Genomic DNA, 14,716 nt, shown 5'->3' with positions numbered 1-14,716 from the left:
TCTTGTCTCCTTGCCAGTGTACAGCCCTTAGAATGTCTATGGGACCGCAGCATTATGCTATTCTATGTTAACCTTGTAGACTCCCCAATCAGATGGGCTCTGGTTGAGCCAATGTCACTGCGTCAGTCTGAATGGGATGCTCATATAAACTGAACAATTATAGTTGTCTATCCACATTAAGCTGGGATAGAAGAAAGTATTTTAACATCGAAAAATTAATCACATCACATTTGTAGCGTACAGTGTTCCTCATTCATGAAACATAAGCATAACAAATTTCTGATTAAATAGTTTGAAAAAACATTTTCACATCAATTGATCCATGATTGTGAAAATTCCTCACCTTGATTTTGAAGGTCATTGCACTGGAACTGCCATTCTTTACTGGGCCCAGTAGCTGAATTTAATGGCAGTAATATTACCAGCCCAAGAGATTCCATCAAATCAATCTTTTTACACACCCTTGGGGATCACCATTGAGGATAATGGGAAAGCTGACAGCTGGGTCCCATAGTGATGAACTGTGGCAGTCACACCACCCTACATGCTGCTGACACGTTATTACTGATGAATATCACGAGTACTGATAACTACCTCTTTATCAGTTATTATAACAAGCTGCCTCTCCTCTGAAAGTATGGCTCACATAATGTAATTCCATAACTGGAAGTACAGTGTTTACACTAAACAGTCTCCATGGCAACATTTAGTACAGTACTGAGGGTAAACACTAGTCTTTTGTGTAAATGTATTAATGTGGAGCTGTTGTTGTCTAATCCCATGTATAGCTCTACCCGACTCATTCTCATTTATTTTCTCACAAAACATCAGCCAACTTTTCTATTATCATCATTATAACTGGCTATCAATTAACTCTCCCGTAGGAAATAATAATTATCTTCATATGTATTCTGTGTGCTTTTAGTGCTGCCCATTTCATTAAGGCCAGAGTGTTAATGTCTTATGCTATGACTGATTATATAACCACAGGCACTGGACCAACTGAGAACCACATCTATAAAAATTAACAAAACTCAAGAGTTATTCAAGGATGATGCTTCAGCATACACTGTTCTTCATTAATTCTGGATTTTGTGTGAACACTTCACTTCTTGAGCAGGCAAAGGGCCTGTTTACACTTAGCTACTTTGTGCGTTTTCAGTGATAGGATAGCTATCCGATCATGAAAGAACAGGTGTAAATGCCCTCCAAAAGGCATTCAAGACAGATTGCAATACGGACGCACAATTCAGGAGGTGGTTTGAGACACATTCCAGATGAAACTGGTCGAGTCTAAATGCATCTGGCTGTTCAAGTCACATATGTAAACCAAACAGTGCTACGTCATCATAGAAAAATGCGAAACATAACAGCTGTCACCGAATATTTTCATAGGGCTTGCGTTGTGCAGTAAATAATAACAAAGAAAGAGACGAATGCATGTTGTAGGAGACACAGAACTTTCTCCTAATTTATTTGATGCAGATCGCTGATGTAACTGAAACTAAACACTGACATGATCGCAGCTGATGCGCATGATGCGTCTTATCTACGAGAAGCTCCGAGGGGAAAAATATACAGCGCACTGATACACAGACACACACGCGCTGGGCAAATTCACTTGAATCAAATAATAAAGCACATCTTTTAAATTCACTGCCCAGAATTTGCATAATCACTGTAGTGAACTCTGTTTTATTTGTATATATTGTACGGGAGTTGAAGATCGGTTTTATATGAGTTTGGCGGAGACACATTGATGTGGCCAAGTGTAAATGGAATGAGCTTTTTCAATCGGATAGCAATCTGATCAGTAAAAACGCATGATGTGGCCAAGTGTAACTAGGCCCAAAGACGTGGGGTGGGGGGTGGTGATTCACTTAGAATGAACTGATAGATTGTTGTTGCAATTTGCATGGCACAATTTCACATTGGCGCAAACAGATGACATAATTTAACTAAGCCTATTGCAATGTTAAACTAGGGTATATATAGTAGCTCCTGGTCAAATTGGGTTGCAGGTGGTTAGTGAATAAAATATTGTTTTTTGGGATGAAATACCACACTCAAGTGGGGTAACTGTTTAGTAAATTCCACACAATTTGTGGGGGGTAAAAATAAATCTAAAATGGAGAAATAAGAATCCCAAGCTACAGGGCCTGTGCACTAACAGACTATTCCTGAAGACATACAACACAAAACAGATTTACAGCCTTACCATTCGAAAGCCAATTCAGTAGAGCTGAAAGAGTTATTTTAAGGGTTGTTCAGATTTTGCTTAGACAGGAATGAAAAAGATGGGGGTTTAGGATCAGGAGGCCACAAAACTTAGATTGAAAAGGGAGAGAGGAAGAAGGCGGAAAATGTGTGCAAGAGAAAGACAGAAAAGAGTGAGTAGGTGTTTGAAAATACTATGGAAGAGGTGAGAGGCAGAGAGGCCAGACAGAGGCACAGGGCTATACAAGGGCTCAGATGAGGAAAATTAAACTGAGCTGGAACACTGTTTTCTAGATCTGGAAAGACCTATATATATATATATACATACATATATATATATATATATATATATATATATATATATATATATATACACACACATACATAGAGGACACCAGTATTAGACTCAACCAACTGCAGGTAAAGGGGGGGGATACTGGAATTGCATGAGTTGGGGAGGGTGGTAGAGATCGGGGGTTTAGGCATTTAACTTAGCTAAGACTGAATGAACAGATCAGCTATAACACAAGAAAGGTACAGACAGCAGATACAATGGCCATTTTTATACCATAATATAAATGTTGAGGCCGAACAGCCAAACAATGAATCTCATCTGTCATTTAAAGAGAGAGAGCAACATTTAAAAATCTATAGCAAATTTTGTACCACCTGAACTCTACAATCACTCATAAATTCAGGTGTGATCAGTCCTTAAATTAATGTTTGCCATCTCTCATTTAAATTACTTATCTGTCACCATATAAACGACACATATTTGTCATCTTTTTATTGTAGATCATGCATGATTCAGTGACATTCATGGTGTGGCATTAAAGGTGCTGTAAGTGATATTAGCCATTCTAGCCAATGAAATAGACACACCTCCTCCTTCCAAAACCTCACCCTTCAAAGATACCATTGTACACTGCCTGGCCAAAAAAAGTTGCATACTATAATATTTCGTTGGACAGCCTTTAGCTTTGATTACAGCGCGCATTCATCGTGGAACTGTTTCGACAACTTTATGCAACATCACAACATTTATTTCCGTCCAGAGTTGCATTCATTTTTGGCCGAGATCTTGTATTGATGACGAGAGAGTTGAAACACTCTGTAAAGTCTTCTCCCAAAGACTTTCAATGGGGTTAAGGTCAGGACTCTGTGGTGGCCAATTCATGTGTAAAAATGATTCCTCATGCTCCCTGAACCACTCATTCACAATTTGAGCCCAATGAATCTTGGCATTGTTGTCCTGGAATATGCCCTTGCCGTCAGGGGAGAAAAAAAATCCATTGATGGGATAATCTAGTCATACAGTACATTCAGGTAGTCAGATGATTTTATTTTTTTGCCGCATAACGTTGCTGAGCCTAGACCTGACCAACTGAAGCAACCCCAGATCATAACACTGCCTCCAGAGGTGTGTACAGTGGGCACTATGCATGATGGGTGCATCGATTCATGCGCTTCCCATCTTACCCTGACACACCCATTGCTTTGTAATAGGGTGAATCTGGACTCATCAGACCACATTACTTTTTTCCATTGCTCCTCAGTCCAATCTTTATGCTCGCTAGCAAATTGAAGTCATTTTTTCCAATTAGCCTGACTAACAAGTGGCTTTCTTGTGGCCACACAGCTGTTTAGTTCTTGTGACATTGTGCATGTGGAAATGCTCTTACTTTTACTATTAAACATAGCCGTGAGTTCTACTATCATTTTTTTACGATGTGACTTCAAGTGTTTTAGTGATCTCCGATCACGATCATGCAAAATTTTTTCCTGACCAATATCCTTCCAGGTTTACTAATGTGTTGGACTGTTCTTAACCCAATTCCAGTGATTTCAGCAATCTCCTTAGTTGATTTCTTTGCTTGATGCAGGCCAATAATTTGGCCCTTCTGTCACACAGTAACATCTTTTCCATAACCACTTGATATGTCTTCCGACATGGTTGTTTAAGAAATGAGAAGCTACACACTGCATCAGTTAGGGTTAAAAGAATTGTTGCCAGCTGAAACATATTAATCACTGCAATAATGACCCAATCATACGCTCTTAAGTATCTGCTTATTTAAATCCAAACAGCCTTTTTTTGGCCAGGCAGTGTAATCAATTGTAAAACCATTGTAATCAACGATGGAGCAGGAGAGCCGGAGTGTGTTGTCAAAATCAACAATAGCAATATAGCGATCTTGCACGACAAACTAGCCATTGACAACTGAAGCCGAATATGGTGTTTAACTTCAATGATCTGCTTCAACTACTACTGTAAATGCGCAAAAAGACTGAAGGGCAAAAAGCACCTCAAATTCTTCTGATTGGCTAAACAAAGAATTTGACTGACCCAAGGTCACATTTTTTGGAGTGCCATTACATAGTAAATAGCTTACAGCACCTTAAACTTGAGATGTATAAGGCTGGAGTAGCATCATGAATGCACCAGCTGCCACATTCATGGAGGAAAGACAAGCATAAAACATGCAAAACTGACCAATCACATGACACCACCCCCCAAAAAAACTATAGATTCTCACACAAAAATGTATCAGCCATCAAGAAAGAAAAATGCAAAATCACAAAAATACACAACCAGCCAAAAACACACAAACACCAGGGCAAAGGACAGTCTATGTGATTTACTGAATGCCAGGGAATGGGTGCTGTGGAACTCTGCACAGGACTTAAGACAGTGAGAGGGAAATGTTTGATGCTTGGTGGTTGACATACTGAAAAGATTTGCCAGAGAGAGGCAAAGGACAATCACATAAACAAACACAAACAGGTCCACTCACTGGATGTCGCTTTGGAACGTCATAAACTCCCTCCTTTTGTTGGCTGGTAGGGACCTAGTGTGGACAGGGAGCCCCGCCAAATGCACAGTTGACATGACAAGTTACCATTACTTCAGAATACAGCAGGAGATGTAACAAGGTCAAAGAATGCAAATTTTATGCTTCTTATATATATAAAAGGAGAGCTTGTGTGTACAGAATGTGTTGTGTGTTTTTATTAAAGATACAATGCAAGGTGCAGAATATAGTGTATAGTAGATATTTAAAGTTTGCTTGAGTAATAATAATAATAATAATAATACTAATACATATATATATATATATATATATATATATATATATATATATATATATATATATATATATATATATATATATATATTTGTTTCATTTATTTGTAATACTTCATAATATAATCTTGGTCAGTCATTGGAAGCCATGCATTTTCCTTCACAAATAAGACAGTGTGTGAAGATGCCAAACCTTTCTTTGTCTGTTTTGTTCACCTTATCTCTCTCTCTTTAATTTGCCATTGTTCTTAATTTACCTCTTCCTAAGGGACTGATTGCCACTGTTTTAATTTCATAGCACACTTGAAGTGATGTTTCCATTTCTTTTATTCAACGATCACACAGGGACAGATCTGATTAACCCTTAAACGCATACCTCAGGTCTTTAGTGACCCTGTACCTCATCAATGTTTTTAGAGTTGTGCCCACACTTCTTTAGTATTTCTCAGTCTCTTTCTCTTATGAAAAGTGTAACACAAAAAAAAAAAAAAAAAAAAAAAAAAAAACACCAAAAGTGTTTTGTGTCATTAGAGACCCTATGTAGGTATGTAATAGTGTAATTTTTTTAAATTATATTTTTATTATTATTTCATATCTGTATAAGTTTACAACCACATAATATATATTTATTTGTTTATTACAAGATAAACGAGTACTATATTCATACAAATAAAGACTATATCACTATAGCAAGTAAAACACATGAACAGTGTGATATGACTATTGTCATTTGGGTGTACTATTGAAATTATCAAGTTGTGCATCTGTTCAGACTCAATAAGTGCCTGAGAAAATACAGTGGAGAGAAAAAGTATGTGAACCCTTTGGAATTAGCTGGTTTTCTGCATTAATTTGTCATAAAATGTGATCTCATCTTCATCAAAGTCACAAGTATAGACAAACACAATGTGCTTAAGCTAACAACACACAAACAATTATAAACTTTCATGTCTTACTGAACACATCCCATTAAACATTCACGATGCTGTGGAAAAAGTAAGTGAACCCTTGGATGTAATAACTTGTTGATCCTCCTTTGGCAGCAATAACCTCAACCAAGCATTACCGGTAGCTGTGGTTTAGACCTGCACAACGTTCAGAAGGAATTTTGGACCATTCTTCCTTACAGAACTGTTTAAGCTCAGCCATATTCTTAGGATGTCTTGTGTGAACAGCTCTCTTGAGGTCATTTCACAGCATCTCTGTTGGGGTTAAGGTCTGGGCTCTGACTGGGCCACTGCAACAGGAGGATTTGTTTTTTTTGTTTTGTTTTTTTTAAGTCATTCTGTAGTGGATTTACTTAAATGTTTAGGGTCATTGTCCTGCTGCATCACCCAATTTCTACTGAGACTCAGCTGGTGCACAGCCACTCTGACATTATCCTATAGGATATCTTGATAAACTTGGAAATTAATTTTTTCCTCGATGATGTCAAGCGGTCCAGGCTCCGAAGCAGCAAAGCAGCCCCCAATCATGATGCTCCCCTACCGTACTTCACCGCTGGGTTGATGTTTTCATGTTGGTATGCGGTGACCTTTTTACACCACGCTGCGTGTTTTTCCCAAACAATTGAACCTTAGTTTCATCAGTCCACAAAACATTTCCCAGTAGCATTGTGTAGTGTCAAGGCAGTCTTTAGCAAACTTCAGGCACGCAGCAATGTTTTTGTTGGAAAGCAGCGGCTTCTTTCGTGGTGTCCTGTTTAACGTTTACCATGTAGTAGACTCATGAACAGAGAGGTTAACCAGTTCCAGTGATTAATTCAAGTCTTTGGCTGTCACTCTAGGGTTCTTTTTTTTTTTTTTTTTACCTCATTGAGCATTCTGCGGTGTGCCCTTTGAGTCATCTTGGCTGGACGGCCACTTCTAGGGAGAGTAGCCACAGTACTAAATCATCTCCGTTTATAGACAATTTGTCTAACTGTGGACAGATGAATATCTAAGCTCACTTCTTCTGAGTAACAATTCTTGATTGTAGGTCTTCTGAGATCTCTTTTTTGCTAGTCATGGTCCATGTCAGCAGATGCTTCTTGTGAATAGCAAACTCAAAATGTATGAGTGCTTTTTATAAGTCAAAGTAGCTCTAACACACACCTCCAATCTCGTTTCACTAATTGGATTCGCCAACTCCTGGCTCTAATTCGATTTTGTTGATGTCATTAGCCTAAGGGTTCACTTACTTTTTACACAGCATTGTGAATGTTTAATGAGTTGTGTTCAATAAAGACATGAATGATTGTAATTGTTTGTGTGTTGTTAGCTTAAGCACATTGTGTTTGTCTATACTTGTGACTGATGAAGATGAGATCACATGGTAAAACCAATTAATGCAGAAAAACAGCTAATTACAAAGGGTTCACATACTATTTCTTGCCACTTTACTTATGTGTAGCCTATGTGTAGCTTATGTGTAGCTATGTGTAGCTTATGTGTAGATTATGTGTTATGTGTAGCTCAATATGTATTTGCCAGCCAGTTGCATCTCATGAAATTTCAGTGTTAAAGTAATGAATCCTGTTTTAGATTTGTCCTGATTTGTTGCATTATCTCGTTGATATATTAAAATAAAATATAAACATATATTTTATTCTATTATTTTCTAATTGTATTGATTTTTTTTATTTTATTTTTTTACACTATCTGGGCATTTTGTAGATCCATTTCTGATAGATATACATGCCAGGTCTCTAAAGACCAAAATATGTAAGAGTGTTTGGTGAAATTCCCATGCATTTTTTAAGTTTTCATTTGGAGAAAGGGCAGAGGAGTGACCTGCTGCTCATTCTCACAACAGAGTAATTTCTTTATGCAGACCGCAGAATGTCAGCCTACTCCGAATGATACCTACACTGTGCCCGTCACGATACCTACACTTTGCCCAAACCATTACTGATCGAGAACCCAGAGTCCCAGTTTTTGATTTGGAGATACCGGTTATTTTGCTATGAGATGTTACACAGTGTTGCTCTAAAAGTTTTATTTATTTATTTTTTTTTTTTGCCATTTATTATGAACCATTGTGTACACCCATTTTCCTGGGAAAGAGAGACAAAATTTAAATGTTAAAATCTGCTAGAATTTAATATTATCAACTTTAAGGAGTACACTAGTTTAGAGATGGCCTCAAAGATAACAGACACAGACAACAAGCCACACAATCTTCAATCCTGATTGTGGACCACAGACAGATCTATGTAGATGTGGATCTATTCATTTTGAGCTGACCGTTTCCATATTTTGTTTGCTGTTAGAGAAGATCAAAAGTGATGTTTGCGCAGATTAAATTTAATTTGGCCAATCTGGCTTTGTGTTTGATATGAGGGGGGATCAGGTGCTCGCTGATCGTGGTTTTAATGATGTGACAGCGAGCAGATGTCTCTTTCATGCCTCTGAGTTTCCGATGTCGGTCCTGATGTCAGTGCAGGAGTTTGTGAAGTGTCAGGTTAACACTTGAGAGCTGTGCACACATTTAAATGGTTAGAGGGAATAATTTGGTCCTTGATTTGGTTGTGACATTGTGGGGAATTTACTATTTTCACATCAATAGAAACATAAGCCTAATTTACAAAGTAAGGGAGCATGTTTGTGCTGAAAAGAATGAGAGTGGCTTAGTTTAAATATGTCACGATTTGTCAGAGACAAGACCCAAATGCAGAGTTGAAAAATATAAGGAAATTGATTTAATACAACAAAAGGAGCAAAAACAAACTAAAACTCTCACGAGGGGGAAAAATAAACATAAACTACCCCGAAGGGGAAAAACACAAAGTAAATAATCCAGGCTGGGCCAGGGAAACAGGGAAAGGGTAACAAGTCTGACTGGCAGGACCGACAAGGGAGAACAAACAAGACTGGAAACAAAACGAATTGGCACTGGACAGCAAACACGAAGAGACTAAAATAGGGAGAGAAATCAACAGGTTAACAAGATAGGGCAGGTGTGACTAATAAACTAATAATAGGCAAACAAGGAGGCGGGGTATGACGTAAGACAGAGAGACACGCGGCGATACAGAAACAAAACAAAGCCACGTGCTCTCAAAAGACAACAAAACACCCGAGTGGCATGAGCGCACATTGCCAAGACAATAAGGCAATATATGCCCATGTCAACCGACAAACAAGACGAGAGAATGCGTAGCAATGCCAAACAAAGTGATGCCACGCATTCTCACACTAAACGAACCCTGAGCGTACATCGCGAGGCAAACGCCACGTGATGCACGCAACAGGCGACAAAAACAAGACAGGACACCTGTGCAAGATTTCGGCCACACACACACCCGACACCTTAGACCAAAGTGACCGAACCTCAGCACAACATGAAGACAGCTTGCAACCAGGGTGCGCAACGCGAGCACGACGCGAGGCACACCCGTGTTCGCAAGAGACAGACAAACTATTGATGCAAGTGCATGCTGCCAAGATGACATAAGCGCAATGCACCCACGTCAATAACAGACAGACATGGAGCATGAGTGTCCGGATCCCGACACAGACCGAAACCGAACCAGACAGGAAGTCAGGATCCAGACACCATGATCCCGACATAAAACAAGACAGACCGAAGGGTGCACGGCAGGGAATACAACTGAAACCATGTGCACACACAAAGACAGACAACGAAACACAAGACAGACATGGGATGATGATGCCACGATTCTGTCAGACAAAAACCCAGACTGACACAGTGACAGGACCGTGACAAAATACACATGGCACTGCACTATTTCAGCACAATTAATGCCTGGTTAAACTGTTTTGCGGGTGGTTAATGAATAAGATGCACAGAAATACAGGACAAAAAAGTGGTGCAGCTGTTTTGTGAATTCACCCATAAGCCGGCTCCATACAAAGTTGTGGAGGAGACAGGTTGGCGAAGTGTTGGGGGTACTAATGTGTTTATTGTTTTGCTTGAGAGTGTACTGTAACTTCTGTGACTCAAGCCGTAGGTGACAAAAAAAAGTAGCACCTGAGGATACAACACCTGCTGTTGTCATGGTCATGCCGTTCAGAGCACAAAACATTACTGGGTGTAAATCTTTGTAAGGGCCGTCACGCTGAATTAGTGTGGCTTGGCACAGAACTCTGTTCAAATTCACAGGTGGGACTTCTTCTAAAGTCTTATCTAAAGAATAATGGCAGGTTGCTAAGATTGGCTGTTTGATATAAAAAAAATTAAGAATAATTGCTTGATATCTTTAATTTTTAGGCCTATGCATACCTTTATCAAACTGATGGACTGAATTGTGTAGTGCAGAGGTTCTCAAACGTTTTGACTCCATGGCCCCCAATTGTCCAAGGTAATATTCAAAGACCCCCACGTAGGCTAATATAATGAATTTCCTGTGGTATTTTTGCTGTACTGATGACAAAGCAGCTTGTTTTCAAACTTTATTAACATAAACTATGAATGTCGATATATAAAATAATGAATTGCATCCATTTTTTAATTTAAAACAAGACATATTGGGCTCTATTTTCGTAAGTGCACTAAGCACAGCGTTACGTGCAAAGACCGTGCTCTACATCTTCTCCAATTTTCGTGAGAGTGCAAATTTAAAGTGCAATTTTTGTACTAGCGCAAAGCGCAAGTGGGTGTGGATGGGAATGTTTGCGCTATCTGTGGGTGTATGTGCGCAAACTGGTGAATTATTGTATGTTAAAGATGTGCCGCAAAGCGCAATTTGGTATTTTCCTGAGAAATAGGTAATTGCGCTGACTCAAAAGCACATCTTATCTCAGCGCAAAGTCCAAATTCAGTTTATGCATTTGCTGTTTGGAGATTCCACCAGCAGGTGGTAATAAAGTTCATGTCCAAACTCTGAAAATATCTTGGAACATCAAATTATGTCTATAACGTCACTGTTGTAGCTGTTTTATGAAACAAATATTTATGAGATTTGTGTTAAAATATCTTTAGGTCATAGTTTATTTTTCAATTACTATTATGTTTATATTAACAATTATATTTTAGATCTAATTTACATTGAATTGGTATTTTTCCACCTGTTGTTGTAGATTGATTTTTAAGTCTGGAAAAGGGGCCGGTGGAAGAACTTGATAGAGTAAAATGTTTTTTTTTTACTCACTTTGTTATTTTGGTTATATTTTCATTTCGCTTGAAGTGTAAATTGATTTTAGAAATATTTTTGGTTTAAAAAAAATTTGTGTTTCAATAAATGAATTTCATTTTTCAAAATCAAAATCGACCGGTAGAAGTGAAGTGCGTTCCAACACAATCACTGTTAATACTAGTCATGATTTGTGTGTCAGTAGATGAAAATAATTAATAATACTTACATTCTCTATAATTTCACAAAGCATAAATCCAAATCCTGAACCACATTTTCCATACATATAAAAGGAGCGTCACATTCAACAAGGACGCAGTTAATGTACAAAATAATGTAAGTCCCTATTTCCATTCTTCTAATTCATTGCATACAGTCCATTTACACTACCAACTTCTGATGAATGTGCTGCCTTTGTTTATATCACTGAGGGAAAGGACTATATATTAGGATGCAGACATTGCAATAACTGGAGAAGAACCTCCGAATTAAATTGCACTTGACCCAGCCCATATCGCCTTGCGTGTGCGATTTCGCCAAACCAACCAGCGCCTAGACTTAGCACATGCTTGCACAAAAGCACCAAAACTTCACGGCACCTTGATTTTTAGCATTTCTGTTAAGGTAGATTATTATAATATTGCTTATAATCTTATTTTAAACCATCTTGAGTACCACTTGAAAGTTCACTGAGACTCCATGGTTGAGAACCACTGGTGTAGTGGATAGCAACAAAACAAATTTCAACATTTCCTAATAAGCTGAAGAGACAATTTTTCCTAAAGTGTTTTGAGGACAGTTTAGAAATGAAACTAAATTGTTGTTAAATTATTAAAATATAAATAAATTTAATGGAAAATTATAAAAATGCTAAAGTAAATAACTGTGTAAAAATAACATTGTTTAAAGACAATACAAGTATTTTTTCCCCCTGTAAAATATAGTACAAATTATGTTCAGTATGAATTTACTTACATTTATGTAGAACATTGATATTTCATTAAAAATACTTATATTTCATTAAAAATACATATACTTTTACAGTAAACTATTTTTAAAATTCTGTTTATAATAAGTAAAAAACATGAAACATATTCACCAAAATGCCTGAGACAATGTCATATTTTTTAATTAAAAAATTAATACATTTCTGACACAGCTGTCAATTATTACTGTAAATTTGACATTTTAGTGTAGTGGTGAGCATGTTTTATTGTTTTCAGTTTAAGCTACTATTTAAGGGTCTGTTTCATTAATTCAAGCTACTATAATTTAAAAGGCAGCATTTTTGAGAAGACAAGGGAGGGATTTGGCAGTGTACCTGATATATGCTCTCCTCTGATTGGTCACGGATGGGCTCGTGTCCCGCTTCAAATACAATGTACTACAACATCGGCAGCAGAGGAAGATAAAAAGGCAAAGGTAAAAAAAGGGGACAGGAAAAAGGTAAGTAGGAGAGGAAAAGAAAAAAGGAAAAAGACTGATTGATGACACAGACTCAACAGCGGTCACGGGCCCAGGAGCAGAGCAGTGACCCCACTAAGCCTTGAGGAAGAGTGAATGGCTTTCGGACTAAATGATGGTTGCATCTTGACCTTCAGAAACACGCTCTGACTTTATGGTCCCTCAAGTTCATATATTGGTATCATACACAGCATAAATACATTTTTAAATAAGTCTTTTTGACTTTCTAAACATTCTTCAAACAAGATGAATTTACTTAAGAAGCAAAATTGCATCTTATTATCGTACAAAATTTTGCTACACAAGTACTTAATCTTCTATTAAGGATGTTTACATATTTTACTGGAAAGCAAGTCAAATAAATACTGTTTAGGAAAATGATTTTTGTGTTGTACAACTATGTGCATCTATAACAGTTTCAAATCAGAGAAAAAAAAATCACTACATTTTGTCAGCTTATAAAATAATAACAAATAAAAACAAGGAAGGAGAACTTGCAATATGTTCTTTCTACCTCATGCATATATTCCATCTGACTTCTGCCTATAAAATTTTATAATCCACATTTTTTTTGTGTGTGTGTGTGTGTATCTCTACTGTACTCTTCTGCAAACAGGGTGACAATTTTTTTTTTTTTTTTTTACAACATTAAGGGGAAATAAATCCCAGTAAAAAACACAACACTTCATGTTTCTTTAATGAGGCATGCTAATGTTAGCGAAGCAGTGACAACCAGGGCCGTAACCACAATGTACATTGAGGGGGACAAGTCCCCTCCAATAATCAGATATGGCCAGATCTTAACCTCAAAATAGAGCGTTATCACCCTCAGATTAAAACTAGAACATGGTAAGACTTGTGGCTTCAATTGAGTTTTTAGGTTGTGGCAGAGACAGTGTCTCTAAGATTTTCTAAATAATTTATTTATGTCTTAAATTAATTCTAAATTTAGTTCATCATCTCCTGAGAGTCTTCTTTTAAAAGAGACCATTCTATTTTGAGTATGTCCTTGTCATGTCTGTGGCATAAAATTAGCCACCAGTTAAAGGAGTAATTCACCTAAAAATGGAAAATGTACTTTTGCTCACTCACCCTTATGTTGTTCATAACCATATGCTGTTACTTTTTCAATATGAACTTTTTCAGTACTTCCATACAATATGTTTTTGTATGGAAAAGAGCAGCATTAGGATTCTTGAAGATTGTGTTAAGGTTCTCATTGGAAAAAAAAGTAAAAAATAAGGACAACTTGAGGTCAGTAAATAATTTTGTGTATTTTCTATTTGCTAGCCATGCTGACACAGTCATGTCATTTTACAGATACATCAGTGATGAAAAGAAATTCTAATTATATTCGTCTTTTCTTTTAGACAGCATAAAAAGAAAAAAAATATGACTGAATCAGGTGAATTGCTAGCAATGCAGACACAGCGTTTGTCTTGTACTGTATGAACTTTAAAAAACAACAACATACCTTTTAAAACCAAAAATTATCAAATTTTGGCCCTTTATTGCATTTAACATTTTTAGTCAGGACCAAAGAGTACCAATATATTTTTACTTCAACACCCCCGACCCCCAACCCTTCAAAATGGTTTGGTCCCCCCCAAAGTTCAAGACATGGTTACGGCCTTGGTGATAACAAAACTGTCCCAGCGTCAGTCTGCATTTGGGATGATTCTTGGAAAGCCAGCCACTGAGCTTTAGGGCCATTTTCATTCTAACCCTTTTCTGTGATATATATTCTTCCATAATGCAGGGACAACAGTGAGACCAGATAGCCTAGCGATTTTTGTCATACAGCATTCCAGCTAATCACTAATTCCTGTCCGTTCTAGACCACATTAATGCTAATGGCAGTATCGTTTCCATTTTCT

At 37.4% G+C, this 14,716-nt stretch overlaps 1 protein-coding gene across 3 annotated transcripts in view; it reads right to left on the bottom strand.

Annotated features, from left to right (window-relative positions):
* The window catches only part of LOC127410383 (disabled homolog 1-like), a 224,314-nt gene that overhangs the window by 28,972 nt on the left and 180,626 nt on the right, over window positions 1–14,716 (bottom strand). For 2 of the 3 annotated variants that reach the window (XM_051645619.1, XM_051645621.1), the window contains exons 8-9: window positions 12,697–12,759; window positions 5,013–5,066 (exon numbers count right to left, since the gene is read on the bottom strand). The exons of the other annotated variant lie outside the window; for it this stretch is intronic. In XM_051645619.1, the coding sequence (XP_051501579.1) occupies window positions 5,013–5,066; window positions 12,697–12,759 (117 nt within the window). The remainder of the gene's footprint in view (window positions 1–5,012; window positions 5,067–12,696; window positions 12,760–14,716) is intronic. 3 annotated transcript variants of the gene reach the window in all.

This window comes from Myxocyprinus asiaticus, chromosome 19 (assembly GCF_019703515.2).
Source record: "Myxocyprinus asiaticus isolate MX2 ecotype Aquarium Trade chromosome 19, UBuf_Myxa_2, whole genome shotgun sequence".
NCBI classification, from domain to species: Eukaryota; Metazoa; Chordata; class Actinopteri; order Cypriniformes; family Catostomidae; genus Myxocyprinus; species Myxocyprinus asiaticus.
The sequence above is the reverse complement of the archived record's forward strand: the minus strand, read 5'-3'. Positions and strand labels throughout refer to the sequence as shown.